Genomic DNA, 21004 nt, shown 5'->3' with positions numbered 1-21004 from the left:
TTTACTTTCTGAATAGACGGCCTTCAATTCGATTTGAGCCCAACTCTGGCTCTCTCCCCTTAAGTGCTGTCACACACTAAGCTAACCATCACACAATCTTCCCAAACCTCCGCTGCTCTCACAACATCATTCCACTCACAGTGGAACCATAAAGTATGCCATCCATTGAGAAGCTTCATGTATCACTTTTATCAACCGTCCTTTAAAGCCACGGCAGAAAACATGCCAAATATGCTTGCGTTCTTTGTGTGTCTCGATACAATCATGAAACCAGAGAACACATGCCCATTCTACTCTATCACTCTATAGTCTTATAGCAACCAGTACATAGTCAATGTTTTATGACAAACCAACAACAGTTATCTGGCCTTCTAGCAACACGAATTATGACCGACCATGGTCTTCAGTCTGGTCAAATCAGCCCCTCGTTCATTTCCTCTAAGGATTTAGAGATCAACAACCTTGTTATATATTTAATAGATGTCTCTCTCCATGGTACAAACAGGAATACTCATTTATTCTGGGCACAGCAGAAGAATTCGGACCCCTCATACAAGTTGGAGATAGATAGATATAAGGGAAGGGTGACTGTGGAGGTGGGGTGTACATGGGTAAGAACATGGTGCTGGGATCAAGTTGTGTAGGCTTGGGGACAGTGAAACTGGGTACATACTTACTGTAAAGTCACTGGCTGATGTGACCACCAGATGGCTTATACATACACCACACATACGCCAGACACACACACGCCTGCACACACATGCTTACACATGCACGCACACACACACACACACACACACACACACACACACACACACACACACACACACACACACACACGGAATACGGACACAGCTGCCCACTGGCTCCAATTACAGTGTGTATGCCAAGGAGAGTAGTGGCATTACAGAATGAGATCCTAAAAATGAGCAGATCTCTAGCCAACACCAGGGAGAATTCAACCATGGTGGACATATGTGGACATTAGAATGACAATAAGGTATTTATAAATCACCCCAGAACCCTGTCTGTCTATATGGTGTGAAAGGCATCAGGGTACAGAGAGTTATTAGTAAACAGTACATCTATGAGACATGACGCAAATGGACATATTAGCCACCAAGATCGAAGTCATGTCATGTAACTAACAGATCCTCCCTGTAACTCTATCTGTATGCAGCATGCATTCTAGCCCCAATGATTCCCATTGCACAGTGCCCAGGGATCCAAGCCCAGCCAAACCCATTCCCCAGCCTCTCCCCCTGTCTTTATGCACAGTGCCCAGGGATCCTAGCCCAGCCAAACCCATTCCCCAGCCTCTCCCCCTGTCTTTACGCACAGTGCCCAGGGATCCAAGCCCAGCCAAACCCATTCCCCAGCCTCTCCCCCTGTCTTTACGCACAGTGCCCAGGGATCCAAGCCCAGCCAAACCCATTCCCCAGCCTCTCCCCCTGTCTTTACGCACAGTGCCCAGGGATCCTAGCCCAGCCAAACCCATTCCCCAGCCTCTCCCCCTGTCTTTACGCACAGTGCCCAGGGATCCAAGCCCAGCCAAACCCATTCCCCAGCCTCTCCCCCTGTCTTTACGCACAGTGCCCAGGGATCCAAGCCCAGCCAAACCCATTCCCCAGCCTCTCCCCCTGTCTTTACGCACCCTACCCATGTCTCCCTGGGGCCCGTCGGGACAAAGCCACTTGTCAGGGTCCGAGGACGCTCCACCCAAAGGGGTTTCGCTCCGCTGCCTTCCCCCTTTCTCCTGCCTCCTTTCTGGGGCAGAATAAAGACATGTGGAGTGCAAGGAGCACTCCATTCACTCAGGAGAGGGGCCCCCCTTAAACCTTAAACCACTTCCAAGTGTCACTCACACTGGCCTGGACAACAAGCGGGTGGTGGTGGGGGAGTGGCAGTGTTGCTAGCCCCATGGGGAAACTCATTAGCAGGGCCCAGTGTAGGACAGCTCCCCCATCCTTCTTCTGGGGAGAGGGTCACTAAGAAATACTGAGAGGTTTGCTAACGGCTGAGAAAGTAAGGGTGGGAGAAGGTGAAGGGAGGGAGAACGAGGGCAAGCAGAGTGGGTTTCTCAAACTACAGCGATAGAAATAGGAGAGGTATTTACAGCACATATATCTGTTAGCATGTGATCAAAATCCCCCTCAAAATAAGTTGTAGGATCACTGACTGAGCCCTCAGATATATTTTACTCGGAATGAAACTTGAAAACCATGGCTGTCCTAAGGGCTATCACCCAGGCACAAAGCATTACTGATCTTATATCATCTGTGTGATCCACATACAACACAAGGTAAATATTGGTTTAGTAAGGCAGTGTAGTGGATATATGACACAAGTTTCCAGCCTGATCTGCTCTCTCGCTCTCAGTCAGCCGGCCCAATCAGGAGACACATGTCTAAATCAGCTAACAGACCTCTCGTACATCATCTGCTCCAAGACCATTAGCAGCACTATGGAAACCTTAAATGCCCCACACACACACACACAAGCATGCACGCACACACGGACACACATGCTGCCCTCACTCACATGGCAAACCAAACACGACACAGAAACATGGAAAGTCAACCAGTGGTTAGAGCAAGGTCACCTGGCTAACTCAGACTCTAACCCACCGGGCTGGGATGCTATGCTAGCCAGTCTATCGTGGGGTTAAGTGTTAAGACTACTATATTACAGCAACAAAGGGAGCAGTTATTTACCTCAAAGTCCTCTGAGAAGCCATGCTGATTGTTGGAATAGAGCTCTGAGATGTGTTTGATGAACTGCTTGACAGGGATGGCCTCCATGTCATCTGGAAGGGAGACCATAGAATTAGACACTTAGTCAAAAAAACACAGACAAACAGTTTGAGTTCGGCACACACTTGTGTCTAGGGAAGACATGTAGCAGAGGAACTGACGTATATGTCACATATGAAGATATCAACATGTTTAATGTACAGTACAATGTACAGTACAGTACAAAAGCATGTACAAAACATCTCTAAACTATAACTCTACACTATCTCTAGGATCTCTAAAAACCTGTAATACCTGTTGAATATCTGTCTTAATAAAAAGACAGAGTAATGTAACACATGCAGGAAGCTACAGGAGGAGAGCGGTGAGAGATCGCTCTTCCACTCTATCACAATCCCATGTTCAATATTTCACCAAGACAAAAAACATGTGTTATTTATGTCCATCAGCTTATGTTTCATATAGGTGAAGTAAGTTCACAGCTTTCATCTCAAGCAGAGTCATTAATGATTCACAGTTTCAATCTGGTCCTAGTTTTATCCACAGAAGGGGGTAAAGATAGCAAAAGGGAGAAGAGTGTGATGGTGGAGAGTGATGAGAGGGACAGATCTCATCTTGGTGGATATTCTGTCCTAACTGTGCCTGTGGGAACCCCTCTAAACGCTCATTTAGTGAGACATACGGAGAGCTGGGCTGAACAAACGCTTCATCCACAGGGGAAATCACACACTCAAACACATGTACGAATGCCTACTGTACGCACGTCACACACACTTACAAACGTACACTTACTCGCATGCACACGCGCACACACACACACACAAATCCACACACAATGAATGTTTCATAGAGCCTTATGGGAAAAGGCAGCTTGTACTTTTACATCTTTGCCCAAATGATAATGGTACTTCATAGGACATGCTGTTAACTACAGTGCCTGTTGAAAGCACCCAAATCCTTCTGTTTACCCCTTCTTCTCATTAAATATTAACGCATACAAGGCAGAGAGGAATATTTATGCATACTAATGCCACTAATCATATGCTTATGGTAAACACAGCATATGGAGATACAAGGAGGAGGTTCAAATTGTCAAACAGCTTCATGAAAAATGTATTAGACATAATTGGCTTTGAAAATTATTGTTGGAAATACACTGGAGTAATATACTGTGGTGTGTGGTATGTCTCTGGTAGTTAGGTGTGTGGGGTGTTTGTCTTGTGGTCGTTTTCATAAGGTTTCAAATCCCCAGAGAGAGAGGGGGGAGGGTGTCAGTTGAGACAATTAGCTCTGTGAGAAGCAGGCTTGTCATTATGGTCACATATGGCTCTCCCCTCACTGCTGCTCGTTCTCCTATAGGTCTCTACAGCCCCACTGGGCCTAAGAACTCTCTGCCTTAGATGCCCTATACACACTGAGTCATGGCAACACAGTATGATTCAGTCCACTGTTTTCACAGCTCTATCTGAGCGGAATCAACTAGTAATCTTTAGCTCCATTATTGCACAAATTAATCAATTTTAAAGACCCAGTGCAGTCAAAAACGTGATTCACGTGATTTTAAATGTATCTTTTGTACATTTCCACACCGAGATTTCGCCCACACCCCTAAGAAAACCTCTTTCTCAAAGCCACTTATCTGGATCAGGTTCTGCGCTATTATGTGTTATCTTATGCAAAGAAAAATTGGGGCGTAGCTGCTGCTCACACTCCATTCACATTTCTCTCTTTACTCACCCTCTTCTGAACCATGATGATGTAGCCTATGTCTCTGCCTCATATTTCTGGACAGCTGAAATAAAAACCATGCGGCGATTTGAACTAACATTCAAGGCCATTATGAAGGATACAACCTTCTCTGTCTGTTGTAACGGATATTGCAGTGGCACAAACAGGATGCAGTCCCTACACATTGCATTGGAGCAAAAACAATCAGCGTTTTGATGTAGGCTAATCGTTATAGTTGCTGCACTATCGTAGCCATTACACATAGTTGCTGAAAAATAATACTACTACTTTGACTGACTGCCTTCTGCTCAGCCAATGTTTGCAACGATGATGAAAAAATAACATTAAATGGCTCATTAGACTGCGTCTGTGTCATGTTTATGTTTGATATGCTGTCTAGATAGCTGCATGTAACTCCCCACTTGAGTTTTGCATTGGGGCAAAAAACTATTTGAGAGTTTATACAAACATGTTAATCATGTCTTTAGTGTACAACATGTAAATAGCTGCATGTAGCCTAACTTCCCTCCTTAAAAAAGGACATTAAATTGTGTTTATCCTTAACAGCCTACTGAGGCTTGGAAAGCAATAGTTGGAACACGTGGACCGTGTCCTTTGTCTACAACATGAAGTGTATCGGCTCTTTACAAAGGCGTTCATCGTTGATGTCAGCCACAGCGGAGCACTGAGCAGCAGCTACGTAAAAATACATCTTCGTATTGTTTGCCATGGTAAATCGGGTGTCCAGAAAATCCGGAACCACAGCCTCTCCATTTAGTGTAAGAGCGCCTAAAATGTAAGCCTGTTTTGGTGTGATGGAGTTTTGGCCTTCAATGGTGACATCACCATGCAGTAAATGAGTTAATAGACCCATAAGAAAGAGAGTTCCCAAACCTCTCTGCCAATAACAGCTCATTTTCAGTTTTCCACTTCCCACTCGGACCACACCCAGAGAGTCCTAGTACAATTCTTGCTCGTTTCTTTTTGACCAGTTTCATTGAAAACAATCACAGTAAGGTACTTAATTGTTAACCAGAAATGATTTGATATTCAGATAAAAATGGCTGCATTGCACCTTTAAGAAAAAGTATGCCTATTTCAGTCCTCCAAACCTATGATCAAGATAGAGAACAACCTTCAAACAGCAATCCAATCAACATTAGGCTATTCTAGAAACATTGTCTTACATCATAGTCAATATGTAAATGATAATCAATGAGGGGCTATGCGTTCTATGGAAAATAATGAATGACGCGGAGGTCAGGAGTTGCATTATTGTCCTTGGAACGCATAGAGCCCCGAGTTGATTATCCCTTTACACCATGGCTATAATTTAACACAGCTAGAAATGTGTTCATTTTCCAGTATAAATGTGTTCAACTTCCACTGAAGTAGCTAGCAAGTTTACTAGATACAGCAGTTGCCATGGCAACCAAACAGACTTGCTAGTTTAGCTAACCAAACTATTCATCCTAGCTTGTTATTATGAACATCTAATTCAACAATGCCAATAATGTTTTCAATTCGACTTTTGCTTTCAAAAGCAGCTCAAACATAGAAAATGTAAGAATGAACGATAGCCATTGAATTTTAACGATGCAAATATACTGTGCGTTATGGCTTGAAGGGCTCCAGAATACCCTTCAAGCAAATCAGAAAGAAGTATTCAACAATGCCATGGTATAAAGTCTCATAAGCCACAAACCTTTTGATATCTGGTTAGGAGATACAATCTGCTGGGGAGAATGTAGAGTACTGAAGTCAGTTCTCAAAGTTAACGGCCTTTTAAGGAGGAGGAGAGATGTGGAATGGGGCCCACTGTATAAGCCTTCCCTGTCCCTGTGCTGGGAAGTGCTGCGCCATTGGTTTAAATAGGCACATCAGACACAGCTCTCTGTGCCAAGGTCCATTGTGAAGGACAATCAGTCAGTCCAAATGGATTTGGATGCTGGGGAAAATCTTGTATGTGAGGGGAGATGTTAGATATGGAAGATTGGGTCTTTGAGGGCCAATCTCCATGCCTTTAATGTTTGATCCACTGGCCCGAAAGAGTGAGAGAGAGATCCAGCCCTCCTCTACCCCCCCCCACCCCACCCCTTCCATCCTCCTTTAACATGGTGCATTTGGGCTGAACCAGTAAGCACAGAGCACAAAACCAATGCTGACAGGGAACTCTCATAAATCGTGTTAAACACTACAGTAACACTAGTGAGGGCAAACACCCACCTGTTCACACACATCACATGATTATGACGGAATAGTGCGTTCTAGCAAAACAACACCAGCTACGGGTATCTCTTGGAACACAAATCTTGTAAATACTGATCACACATATGCACCCCAACAAACCAACCACCTGAGGCCACTGGCACCTTCATCGCCAAGCAACAGCCCATTGAAACCATGGCTGAGTGAGTCCTGTCTCACAGAGTCAGGCTCTCCCTCTCAAGTGTTTTAACACTTGAACAGCATTCACAGATGATAACACTGGTGTTCAAACATCAATGTAGGCTGCTAATGCAATGGCTCAGACCTCGATCTCACATGAGATCTTCATGGAAAAATCAATGTGTGCATGGATTTTCCCATCTGAAAAGTGGTTAAAGTAAAATGTTCAATATTAAGTGTGAGAGACATCTCAGCTCTCCTCCCCTTTAGTAATTTAAACACTTTTCAAGATCATCTCTAGGAATAATTTAATGTCGATTTCGGTGTTGAAATGTATGCCTGTTTATCTATAATGCATGTCGGGGTCTGCTGCTGGTGGCACTGGGGATCAATAATGTCTAATCAATACAATGGAATGACAGGTTACTGTCCAGTACATGAAACTCAATGCACACACTATAAATCAAGTACAGCTCCTTTAGAAAAACAACATCTTTGAATGAACTGTTTGTTTACTCTTCAACAGAGCACACAGAGGTGGATGGATCACGAAATAGTGGTCTCATGTGAGGAGAACGGTCATATGAAGTCTCATATGGTGTCTACTGTATGTGTGTGATGTATCTGTACAGATTGTACATGATTGGTGCCTATAGGGTTCCATTGGAAACAGGGAAGAGCAGACATATGGGACAAGACTATTCCCCTTGACCCTGACTGTGAATTATTACATTGACCACAGACAGAACGTGAACATTTGGAAAACTTCAGAGAAAAGGTGCCATTTTGCTGCAATCAACTGACCCATTCCTGACAAGGATTTTAACCTCCTTCTGGGGTACTATGGGGCCGAAGCGATGCTCTGATTGGTGCTTACCTGGGATGGGGATGACAGGGATGCTGTCATTGGGCACCACTCTGGGAGAACTACTGTCCTCCACGTAGAAATGAGCCGTCTGAAAACACCTCCTGAGAGCGCGCGCGAGAGAGAGAGAGACAGTCAGTCAGTCAGTGGCACATTAGCCCTGAGAATAATGTATCAGCGCTGTCATCAGCAATGCCACAGGTGACAATCTCCTCCAAAGTAAACACAGATGGCACTGGAGACACGTGACAGGATCAAGGTGTACTTTGAACTCCTCCAGAGAAGGCAAACATTAGCATAAACACGCAGTCACCACCACACACTCTCACAGCTCACACACCGTCAGAGTTAAGAGTCACATAAACACTGTGAGGATCAGAATCAATTTGTTTTCAGTTTGAGCTATGAAGCAGAGACATACTGTATGTCTGTGGCTAGCCAAATAATGGACGAAAGGAGCCTAACATTACTCCTTATAGTCCAAGGACCTTATAGGTTCTATTTAGAGGGCGAAGACCAAACAGCCAAATACTCCATCTAAAAGTACATTGATTCTCAAATGCAGTACAGTTCTAGAAACAAAAATACCTCTACTTTCATATCACATCAAAATCATTTCACAAATGCAAAATACATGCTTACTGTACACAGTTTTAACAGGTTTTAACACAGTTTTAACACAGTTTTAACAGGTTTTAACATAGTTGCAACCAACAGTATTTTTCAGTGACAACACAGTTGTGGTGTCCGTCTTCTGTTTACACACAGGTGTTCGGAGACACAGATAGCTAATTAGCACACGTATGGACTACCTGTGCTAATTAGCTTTCTGCATCTCCAAACACCTGTGTGTAAATGGGACACCACAAATGTGTCTTCCGTCTGTTTTCCGTAAACAGGCACTGTAACATGGACATATGGCCGTGTGGGAACCCTAACCTTGTAAAGGTGTGTATCAATTGTATATAATTGTATTATTTCTCGCTGATATCAATGATATGGTCCTTATGCTTCCAAAATCGTACCGCAAGCGATGCATGCTAATGTTCAGACCAAGCATCGGGACTCTTAACAAAAGTCCCCCGTACAGAAGACGCCTTCGTCCAATAACTCTTATGTGTAATGTAATGGAACGGAGAGTCATGATCAAGGGCTAGTCTGTGGCCAAACAAAGATCAAGAGGGCAAAGAACACATAGACACAGCTGCAAGCGCAGGCTATGTAAAGCTCAATGGAGGTGTGTCTGAAAAGACAGCCAGCTCCAGACTAAGCACATACCTTTAGGGAAGTGTACCGTAATAAACATATTACACTGTACGCTTTCATCAAAGAGCTCTCCTCGAAGAGAGATTAAAGCTACAATATGGAAACAATGTTAAGTCAAAACCTGTTCCTCTATTTAAAAATCTCAAAGTAAAAGAAAAACTAGTATTGCTTATTTCTTTAACAATGACAGCACTCCAGACTAATAAGCCTGTCATGAACTTCAAGCCTTAAAAATAGGATATAGGTGAGAAAGGGAAAGGAGATAAATCATCTCCATAAGAGAGAGGCGGATATCTGAGCTTGAGCAAGAGGCTATCTACCAAATAGAGAGTAAAGTTACTGAGTGAGTGGAAATGTGTATATGTGAGTGTGTGGTCCTACTCCTACCTGTATTTTATGCAGAGTAGATTGCAGAAACTGGTCATCCTAGAGAGATGAGAGAAGAGCGGAGGAGAAGAGAGACAGAACAGCCTTAGCAGGCAGCGTCTGCATGCTGCTACTGAACCAGACCAGCAGACGGAGAGAGGGAGGAGAAGAGAGGAGTAGAGGTAGGAGAGCAAGAAGAGGGAGGACTCCCCTGTCCTCTCTGCATTAGCAAGTCAGAGGAGCAGTGACCTGTCACTCACTCTGTCTAGTAACAGCTCCTGGATCATTCTCCAGTAATTATCCTGTGTTTAGTGTCAGGCTCAAGGTTGGTTGACCTGATCTCAGACCAGTAATTACTCACGGGTGGCTTACTGTCTACGGGCAGCCAATGTGGTCTGATGGGGGAGGGGTTACAGGGCAACATGGGGGTTGAGCCCTGAGCCCGAGCTCTGCTACGCAATAGGATTAGAATTACCCAACACTCCCCTCTCACGCCTTCAACACCTGCTACTGCCCAGGAGACCTCGAGCTCAACCACCACCTGTTTGTCTGCCTCTCTCTGTGTGTGTGTGTGTGTGTGTGTGTGTGTGTGTGTGTGTGTGTGTGTGTGTGTGTCTGTGCATGTGCATGTGTCTGTGTCTGTGCCATCTCTGTAACACCAGGAACTTTATCTCTGGCACACGCAGACAGACAGATACAAACACAGACACACAAACACAGACAGACAGACAGAGACACACACACACACCCTGTCGTCTGTTTTACAGGACACACTAAGGCTAGGCGAGCTAAACTGAGTCTAAACGGTAGTTTAATCCAAACAGCCAGCCTAATCTTCCCTAGCCTGTTACTGCAGCCATGATCTCTGCCATTTTCTCTCCCCAGGGGCCCCCTACAGGCCTCAGGGGGTGCTGCACTTCCATTAGCCTCTGTGACAGAGAGCTATAAAAAAATGTGGATAAAGGTTGCCCTCTAGGCACAGATCTATGAGCAGCTTACCCTCCTGAAATCCTACAAACTTTACAATTAGGGTGGAGACATCAAAATGACCTGAGATCAGTATCTAGGGGCAGCTTCCTCCTGCTCTGCTGGGTCTCAGTGAGGGGCTAATTATCTGGTCGTGGCTGCTGACCTTTAAGGAGCCGGGGGTGGTGAGAACCAGAGAGGTCACAGCCCTCACTCAGAGGAAAACAGCTCTTTGAACCCAGGCTGGCATTAAACGCCTGTTTGAAGTGCTACGATGGATGCGCTTTGATGATAAAGGCCTGAGAACTAAAATGCTCTCTTCAGCATCATAGGAAACATATACATCTTAAGAGACAGTAAGATATATTGGCAGGAAACTAGTGCTCATAACCTCAATGCTTTCTTGGTGATGCTGTTTGTGTGACAATATTTACAAATGGGTGAGTATCTATGTATGTAAACAAGCTAGTTGTTGAATGAATAAAAATGTGCATGCCCTCCACTACTTTGGCAGATGCAAAACCCTCTGTGATATATCTCCGTGTCATTGTCTCCAAGTGGGTGCTTGGTGTGTGTGTATGTTCTCACCCCTAACCCCCCCATGCCTGAGTCCTGATTTATGCAGGAGTGGAGCTAGGAAGTGAAGCAGATGGCCAGTCATGCCCCTGGGCCTTAACCGATGAAGGGGCTGGGGCAAGGAGGGCAGGGGGCTACTATAGGGCACTGGGGCTGATGGGGATAGCAGGGACCATAGCCAGCTTACACACTGATACATGGAGACACCACAGAGGTTAGTCAGGTGGGTGATTGAATTAGCACTGGAGTGTAGAAATCTCCCAACTTCTGTTGTCCAGCACTGTGTGTAGCAGTGGAGGCTCCTCAGAGGAGGAAGGGGAGGACCATCCTCCTCAGGCAATTTCATAAAAATTAAAATAGTGAAACATTTAAAAAGTTATCCTTCTTAGATGAAGATATACTACATATAATCACGTCACCAAATAATTGATTAAAACACACTGTTTTGCAATGAAGGCCTAGAGTAGACTCAGCAGCACTCTGTAGGGTATCACAATGGTGTAGCCGGAGAACAGCTAGCTTCTCTCCTCCTCTGGGTACATTCACTTCAATACAAAACCTAGGAAGCTCATGGTTCTCAACCACTTCCATAGACTTACACAGTAATTATGACATCTTCCGGAGGACATCCTCCAACATATCAGAGCTCATGAGTCATGAACAGACATGCTATTATTATACCTTTATTTCAGCAAGGAACACAGACTGAGACCGAGGTCTCTTTGAAAGCTGGGCCCTGTGTATACATGTTTACACATACAGTTTAGGTACAATGATTAAGAAACTAAACATGACAAACAAAACGATCACAGATAACACAAATAAATACAGCAGCAGATTACATTTACACACAGGTTATTCTACCAACAGCACAAGAACTTGCATTACCCAAAACAGTTACAAGCAATACAAAATAAAAATCCTCCAATAAATATTTAAAATGGGCAAGGGGGACATGAGTCTCAAGTTTAGTCTGCAGGCTATTCCATAAGCAAGGAGCTTAACAGGAAAAGTCAGCCATACCCAACTCTGTGCAAATCGCATGGGCCCCAGGTGAAATCCATGCTTGAGACCTGGTTGTAGGAATTCTAATTCTGATGAGTGATTTATAAATAAGAAAGTAGGTTATTCAGAAGTGCTTTAAAGACAAACACGAGAGCATGTAGTTCTCGTCTCATGGACAGCGAAGTCCAACCCACATATTGATATAAAACACAGTGGTGAGTTCTGTAGCTAGCACCTGTAATAAACCTAAGTGCGCAATGACAAGTAGCATCCAGCGATTTAAGTGTTGATGCCGTAGCATGCATGTAAATAATATCCCCATAATCTATAACAGACATAAAAGTAGCTTGCACAATTTCTCTTCTATTTGTAGAGGACAAACATGTCCTGTTTCTATGGAGGAAGCCTAGCTTGATTTTTTGCCGTTTACAAAGTTCATCAATATGCATTTTAAAAGACAGTTTATCATCCAACCATATCCCTAAGTATTTATATGCAGAGACCTGATTAATTCGAGAACCATCTAAGCTTGTGAGTGCAAGTGTATTTCAACCAACTTTTTGAACCTATTAAAAATCATAAAATGTGTTTTCTTTGCATTTTAAACAAGTTTCAGCTGTATAAAAGACCCTTGTAATATATTAAAATGCTTGGTCAGCCGTTGAAGCGATAGAGTACATGACAGTGTCATCAGCATATAAATGAATTTCACACTTTCATATCTCATCACCGATACTGTTTATGTAGAGAGTGAACAGTAATGGACCAAGTATAGAACCTTGTGGGACCCCTTTAACCAACTCCAATGGCTCTGACTGGAAGCCGTCGACTCTAACAGCCTGACTTCCTTTAGATAGTCGTGAAACCAACGACAGACATCCAATCCCAGTCCTATTGTTGACAGCTTACCGAAAAGTATCGCATGGTCATTCAAGGGGTTTAAGTAGGCTAAACTAGCTAGCTGCATTCGCTAGCTAAGTTAGTAAAAATACTATATACAGTACCTGTCAAAAGTTTGGACACATCTACTCATTCAAGGGTTTTTCTTTATTTGTACTATTTCCTACATTGTAGAATAATAGTGAGGACATCAAAACTATGAAATAACACATAGGAAATCATGTAGTAACCCACACTTTTTAAACAAATATAAGTTATATTTGAGATTCTTCAAAGTAGCTACCCTTTGCCTCGATGACAGATTTGAACACTATTGGCATTCTCTCATGTATGTAGAATGTATGTAGAAAATAGTCAAAATAAAGAAAAACCCTGGAATGAGTAGATGTGTCCAAACTTTTGACAGGTACTGTAAATATTTTTTTAACTTTCACTTTCACTAACTTAGCTAGCGAATGCAGCTAGCTAGTTTAGCCCACTTCAACCCCCGGGTTTAAACAGAGAGGGATGCTATGTTAGCTAGCTGGCTATGGCTATCCAACACTGGAACTCTTCCAAGTCATGATAAGCTTTTGGTTTTATTAATGTATTGCTACAGGGGCCTGCCAGTGTAACTGCTAAACTGCTTGCTGTACACTGTACTGCATCACTGTAGCAGGTTTACTAATGCGTTAGTTCTAGTAGCTAGACTAAAATTTCCGTTAATATGGTGACACCACTGTCGGCTGTGTGTAGCGGTTATGGTATGAAAATTTGTCTTGGAAAGTTTTTTCCACCTGGTCACAGACAGCTGTATTGTGCACTGAAGTCCACAAGCAAAGGGAAAAGGTAAGAGGATTAGAGAGTGTAGATGCGAGAAGGAATAATATATACAACGAGCAAAGTGATCATGCTGTTTATAAGTGGCTGCTAGTTCTGTGTTTGCATGTGATCAGGAGTGTATTCACTCTGCTGATTCTTAAACGGAAGCAAACAGAATGAAATGTGGATAAACATACCTGAATTTGTCCAATAGGAACTCTTGTTTGCAACTGTTGGACTAATGATTACAACCTACATGTGCAGGCAAGAGTGTGCAAGGCGATATTAAATGTGTCATTCACTGTCTGTCACTTTGATTATACCTAATTTCTCTCGACCTGTTCACCTACGTTGTAAACTTTCATTTGTATGCTAGATTGTAGCAACCTCATAATGGGTATAGGGAAAATTTGAGTATCATGTAGTAGCCTGAACGATATTACATTGAGCTGGGTGAATGGAATATGAATGACAGTCATCCAATACGCTGTAATAGAAATAAGCCCATGCTCATAAAAAAACATCTTCCTCCCTCATCTTAAACGGCACCGACCGCCATTGGTGTGTAGCCTATACCTGGCTGTTTTTGTGTATGTTGCTCTATGTTCACCATTCTTTAGGGCTGTGATGGTCATGGAGTTTTGGATGACTGGTCATACTGTAATTATTGGTCAGCCAAATGACTGCAGCCACCGTTATAGTCACTTGAATAGCAAATGTTATTCATTTATAGTTTTAAAAAATGACATTTTCTCCTCTCTTCCACTTCTGTCTGCATGTGCTGCAGCTGCAGAGGGGGGTGTTGCCTAGGCAACCAAATACTTGTTTGATGCAACACAAAGTTTCATCACTTTGTAAAGAGTCCATGTTACCGCGGAAACTGACTCAACCCAGGAATGCCCGGTCTTCCCATGTTAAGTCAATTTTATTAATATTTTCTTCATGAGGGCCTTCCTCCATTATCATCGGTTACCTTGATTATACGGTAATCGTGCCAGCCCTACCCTTCTTCAAACTATACCAACACAATTTGGGGAAACATTCTTCCTGAAAGGTTTTTATTCAGCTACATGAGTGTGATCTCTCAGTGTGTTATGGTACCCACCTCCAGTAGACGAGCACAGCAAGCAGCAGGATGAGGCAGACGAAGGTGAGGGCAGAGACCACCACCAGGGGGATGATCCACTCCACCCTCCCCACCCCTGGGGGACCCTGCTGGGTCAGGTTGGACACGCTAGTCCTCTCTGTAGGAGGGGAGAGGACATACAATCAGTCAGAATCACAGCAACATTTACTGGATATATTGGAGATGCTGATCCGGAACAGGGGAGGTGGGGAATGAGGACAAAGACACATTTAGTCGGGTTTAACTGAGCTTCACAAAGGTAAAAAATGAACCACAAAATAATAATAAACAATGATGTGATCAAATTCGCTAGCCATCTTCAGTGCTTACCAGAGAAACAGTAGCCTCTCTTCATACCAAATGCTACCAGTGACAATATATTCCGTGCTATCAAAGACAAGTATTCTAAAGTTAGATTTTGGTAGGTAGTGTGGCTATCAACATCATCATCAGCCCCTTAACCTACTATATCTAGACTGGTGCTTTACACAGACAGGAACAATCCAATCCTGGATCATATTTAATAGGCACACACACACAGGTGGTCAACATGGTCAACAACAACAAAGATTAATTGATATTGGAGACTATTAGAACATCAGTAATAAAATCATAATCTGTTTATTTATGAAGGCAACCCTGGTGCTACATAGCCAGCTTATCTTGCTACCCAGATAAGTGCTCCACTTAGATCCCAAACATCCTGAGCCAGCCCCCCCTCCACGCTAACCCCCCAACCCTACCTACCCAGGGCTGGTTTTCCTGCTGTGCTGTTCCCGGACACCATGGCTTTATTCTGCTGCAGGAGCCCGGGTGGTAGTGGCAGTGACACAGTGGGGGTAGCCCTGGAGGCCGAAACAGCAGTCCCCTGCACTGCAGCACAGCCAGCCGCTACCACAGCCGCTCTCTCGCTCCCTACCATCCACACACACCATACTGGCAGGGGAACCATTGTGTGCTGCTCCAGTCTTCTCTGTTCTGCTCTCTCCTGTCTGCCTCTCACTCTAAGACGAGTCGTCCCAAAACACAGCGCCAGCGGAAGTGCACACGGACGAACAGGGGCAAACACACAAACGCGATAATGCACACACAGCCAGTAACAAACCTGCATCGAAGGATACACACACGGGTCACCACACACACATGCAGCCAAACACACACTCACACAGACTCACACACCAATGCACACAAGGCCTACATGACTCTAGTGCCAGGCAGGGAGTTATAAATGGAGCAGAGGTTTTTCCCCTGCAGCGGTGTCTCTGCTCCGAGCTCATCTCGCTGGGTCTGAAAGTAGGCCAGCACTCAGCCTAAAGACAACACCAAGGAGGGAGAGAGAGGAGGAAGGAGGAAGAGAAAGAATGGGAAACAACAAGGATGGGGAGAAGGGGAGTGAGAAAGACAATGTGAGAGAGAAATAAATAGAGAGCGATCGAAAGAGGTGGAGGGAAAAACAGAGGTGCAAAGGGAAATATAGGAAAGGAGAGAAAGTGGGAAAGATGAGAGAGGAGGGTAAGGGGAGTGGAAGAGATAATGAAGGAGAGAGAGGTGGAACAGAAAACAAGGAAGGGAAGAGGGGAAGGTCCTATCCCACCAGAAATGTCTATCAAACACATGTTTAATATGAGTCCTTGTCTTTGGGAGTCACTCATATTTATTCATCAAATTGTAAACCAAGTAGGTAACAGAAATAGCTATAATGTCACTGGTTTTCCATAAAATGTAAATGACAGAATAACCCAGCAGACCTAATCAATATTGTACACGGCATACTGTAGTTAAGGCTGTCTGCAATACAGTGGCAGTTTAGAAGCCTACTTCCTTCCAGCAGTGTATCTCAGCATTAGCCACAGTCTTTCAGTATGTAGAGAGCTTTCCTGGGCAGATCACTTTACTCCACTCAACACAAGTTTTGGTAGATCTATAGCGCCCACTAGCGGCTGCTCAGGCTAAACTAAATCTGACATGTCATGAGCTATGTTTCCATTCAAATTGGTGACAGATTTTCATGCAAATATTCAAAAATCTGCATAAAAACAATATGTGCATATTCCCATCAGAGTTGTGATTCCATCAAATTGACTTGTTGCAGATAAAATGATGTGCGTGATGACATAGTGCACATAAATATCGTTTTTTCGGTTATATTCCCATGTACCGAATAAAAAATCCAAGTTAAATGGGCTTCCATCGCATTTTCAACTCTATTGATGGATTTCTCAAAACAAATGTGTGTTATATAGCAACTGTACCCACTCTGGTCTTGGCACGTGCGCTATAGCCAACAGCTGGCAGATACAGTGCGGGTATAGCCTACATGATGAGATTATTATGGACAAAAGAGCGAGATTATTTTTATTTGTCAAACGGTAGCCAAGTATTTTTGTATTTGTATTTATTATGGATCCCCATTATCCCCACTCTTCCTGGGGTCCAGCAAAAATTAAGGCAGTTTATACAATTTTAAAACATTACAATACATTCACAGATTTCACAACACACTGTGTGCCCTCAGGCCCCTACTCCACCACTACCACATATCTACAGTACTAAATCCATATGTATGTATAGTGTGTGTGTGTGTGTGTGTGTGTGTGTGTGTGTCTGTGCATGTGTCTGTGCCAATGTTTGTGTTGCTTCACAGTCCTCTCTGTTCCATAAGGCGTTTTTTTAATCTGTTTTTTAAATCTAATTTTACTGCTTGCGTCAGTTACTTGATGTGGAATAGAGTTCCGTGTAGTCATGGCTCTATGTAGCGCTGTGTGCCTCCCATAGTCTGGTTTGGACTTGGGGACTGTGAAGAGACATCGTGGCATGTCTTGTGGGGTATGCATGGGTGTCTGAGGTGTGTGCCTGTAGTTTAGACAGACAGCTCGGTGCATTCAACATGTCAATACTTCTCAAAAATAAAAGTAGTGATAAAGTCAACCTCTCCTCCACTTTCAGCCAGGAGAGATTGACATGCATATTATTAATATTAGCTCTCTGTGTACATCCAAGGACCTGCTGTGCTGCCCTGTTCTGAGCCAATTGAAATGTTCCTAAGTCATTTTTTGTGGCACCTGACCATACGACTGAACAGTAGTCAAGGTGCGACAAAACTGGGGCCTGTAGGACCTGCCTTGTTGATAGTGATGTTAAGAAGGCAGACCATCGCTTTATAATAGACAGACTTCTCCCCATTTTAGCTACTACTGCATCAATATGGTTTGACCATGACAGTTTACAATCTAGTGTTACTCCAAGCAGTTTAATCATCTCAACTTGCTCCATTTCCACATTATTTATTACAAGATTTAGTTGAGGTTTAGGGTTCAATGAGTGTCCAAATATAATGCTTTAGAAATAGTATTAGAAATATTTAGGGCTAACTTATTGATCATGTCACCAGAATAAGACATCAAGCTCATCACCTTGCACTTTCAGCACCCTGTGAAATTCATAACCTATTGAATCTGTAGACTATTAAACTGCATTCTTTCCCGACGAGTCGTAGTAGGAGGACAACACAACATGTCATCGCGTGACTCCAAGTTAACTTCCATATGATGGTTATTATATCAATATATGCTCATAAAAGTGATTCCACCGACATTTCTCTGATAATTAATTGCACCGACGCAATAAGATCCTAGTGAATTTTGTTGTGTCAAGATTTGGAAAGTTTACCGACAAATATTAGTTTCCATCAGACCTGTCATTACATTTGGTATCCGACACGTACTCGCATAAAAAGGTTGGATGGAAACCTGGTTACGGACTTCAAATTGCAAGAACAGATCACACTGGAGTCAGATGTTAACAGAATGTGTAATTTTGCTTATTAAACGTAAAAACGATGTTTCAAGTGAGAATTAGGCACGTCCATTTTTCATTTGATGCAAAAAAAGTAGTGTGTATTTCCGGAAGTTAGCTACACCGCTACAATACCAATATTTTAATTTAGTTCAACTACTACCAAGCTTCTGCTAAATGTATTTTCAATAGCAACCTAACACTGCTCAACACCTACAGTATGTCATTCAGTACAAGCACAAGAGGGTTTGTAGGCATTAGTGTGCGTGTAAGTGGGTATGAACAAACATTACAACTTAACCATGGTAAAATATGTCTAATACAAGGCTGTCATATTCCTTTACACTTTATAGTCTTATTATAAAGCGGCAGGTAGCCTAGTGATTGAGAGTGTTGGGCCAGTAACCAAAAGGTCGCTGGTTTGAATTCCAGAGCCCTTGAGCAAGGCACGTAACCCTAATTGCTCCTGTAAGTCGCTCTGGATAACTGCTAAATAATTCAAATGTAATACGAGGAATCACATACTGAAGAAAGGAAAAAGATCACAAGTTGAGACAGGGAGTACAATTTGGTCCAGCTCTGATGCCCTTTCATTATTTTTCTCAGAATGTACTGAAGAAAGGGCTCCCGAGTGGCGCAGCGATCTAAGACACTGCATCTCAGAACAAGAGGCGTCACTGCAGTCCCTGATACAATTGACCCAGCGTCGTCTGGGTTTAGCCAGGGTAGGCAGTTGCAAATAAGAATTTGACTTGCCTAGTTAAATAAAGGTTACATTAAAAAAAAGAGACGCCACTATAATGCCTGTGCTCACCTGTGTGTATGGAGAATGGCCAGGGGCTTTTGTCCCTTCCTGTGCTGGGCCGGAGGGTGGGGGAGGGGCTGTCTGGGGCTGTGAACTCTGCCGTGTCATTCCCTAGCTCCAAGGTAGGGGGCACCACTGTGTCTGTCTTCACCATACTCTGTGTGTGTGTCACCAGCTGGTCCTCCTCAGCACTAGAGGGCGTAGTGCTGCTGGTGTTAGTTTCAGTCTCACTCTCCCCTCCTTCTCTTCCTTTCTCTTTGGCAGTCGAGGCTGGTGCGGCCGTGGGCGGCTCTTTCACTACCGTGCTGTCCGTCTGCTTCTCTACCTTGTCTGCCATCACTTTCTTCTCTTTCGTCTCCTTCTCTTTCTCCTCCTCGTCTTCCTCCTTATCCTCCTCTCCTTCTTTCTCTCCCTCCTCTCCCTCACCTTTGGCACCTTTCTCCCCGTCCTCCCCGTTGTCTTTGGCTGCGTCTGTGCTCTGGGAGGCCGCTGGTTCGCTGGTGGGCTGACGAGGGGTGGCAGCGGTGGGATTCTGGCTGGAGGATGGGGCTCTGGTTGGCCACACAGAGCTGGGGAAGGAGGAGATGACCCCACCACTGAACCCTAGCCCTGCCAGTAGGGTACTAGTCACCACGGACGCCACCGTCGCTTGGCTACCACTGGAGGAGGGGCTGATGCCTGTCGCCATTGACACAAAGGAGAAGGGGAGGCCGGAGGAGGTCCAGGTGGAGGAGCCGGAGCTGATGGGAGCCATGTCTGCCGAGGAGGCTGGGGAAACAGTGGGCTGGAAAGAGAAAGTAGGGAGAGGGAGAGGTGAAAAAAAGGTGAGTGGGAAGGAGAGGGAGGGAAAAGAGACAAGTGATTGAAAAATGTAATGACATAATAGCCACGTGACATAATTATGTGGAACTGTTTCATCAATTGAAAATAAAAAGCAATCAAGTACATCATCTGTTATCTGCACATTACTGACATAGGACATTTAATTTATATCTGTGGTCTGTAGATAAAATGAATGTCTTTGGAGTTGACAGTATCGGAGTGACAGAGCATGCTCTCCAGCAAAGAGCTTTAATAATGAGACAGTGCTGCTCTCTGTTGGAGAGAGGTAGTACTACAGAGGGTTCACGCAGCACTCACCATCCCAGTCTTCACTATCCTCGTCCCTTCAAATATCCTGGTTGTGTTAGCTGAAAGGAGAACATAACATGAAACTTGTTAGCCAATGATAACTCAAAATATATGTTACTGTATAGACAGTGTAATACCGCTATTGTTTCTAGCTATGCAACAAATCGCATTTAGACAGACAGAGATATCGTGATGAGGAGGGGAAAGAGTAGAGGCAACTCTGCATCACTAAACAAGACAATAAGGGAACAAAACAAGAGACAAAGAGATTAGAGATAAATATAGACTGTGATGAAATGTGAGGGAAATATTTACAGATTATTTTTAGAAAAGTGAAAAGGAAAAATGAAGGACAGAAGATGATGAGGAGGATGATAATGAGGAAGAGTCACCTCTGAAGAGCATGCTCTGGCTGAAGTCACTGCGCATGTCATTCATACACACAGCCTGCACCCGGAACAGATACAGCACGTCTGGAGACACCGGAGTGATGACAGCTTCCTGTAACACACAAACACCCCCCCACGCAGCCA

At 43.9% G+C, this 21004-nt stretch overlaps 1 protein-coding gene across 1 annotated transcript in view; it reads right to left on the bottom strand.

Annotated features, from left to right (window-relative positions):
* Positions 1–21004, bottom strand: part of LOC115142341 (receptor-type tyrosine-protein phosphatase gamma-like) — a 334594-nt gene that overhangs the window by 18642 nt on the left and 294948 nt on the right. The window contains exons 10-15 of the mRNA XM_065001902.1: positions 20864–20972; positions 20481–20530; positions 19350–20124; positions 14720–14858; positions 7747–7838; positions 2715–2806 (exon numbers count right to left, since the gene is read on the bottom strand). Of these exons, the coding sequence (XP_064857974.1) occupies positions 2715–2806; positions 7747–7838; positions 14720–14858; positions 19350–20124; positions 20481–20530; positions 20864–20972 (1257 nt within the window). The remainder of the gene's footprint in view (positions 1–2714; positions 2807–7746; positions 7839–14719; positions 14859–19349; positions 20125–20480; positions 20531–20863; positions 20973–21004) is intronic.

This window comes from Oncorhynchus nerka, linkage group LG15 (genome assembly GCF_034236695.1).
Source record: "Oncorhynchus nerka isolate Pitt River linkage group LG15, Oner_Uvic_2.0, whole genome shotgun sequence".
NCBI classification, from domain to species: domain Eukaryota; kingdom Metazoa; phylum Chordata; class Actinopteri; order Salmoniformes; family Salmonidae; genus Oncorhynchus; species Oncorhynchus nerka.
This window is presented reverse-complemented; position numbering and strand designations above follow the sequence as displayed.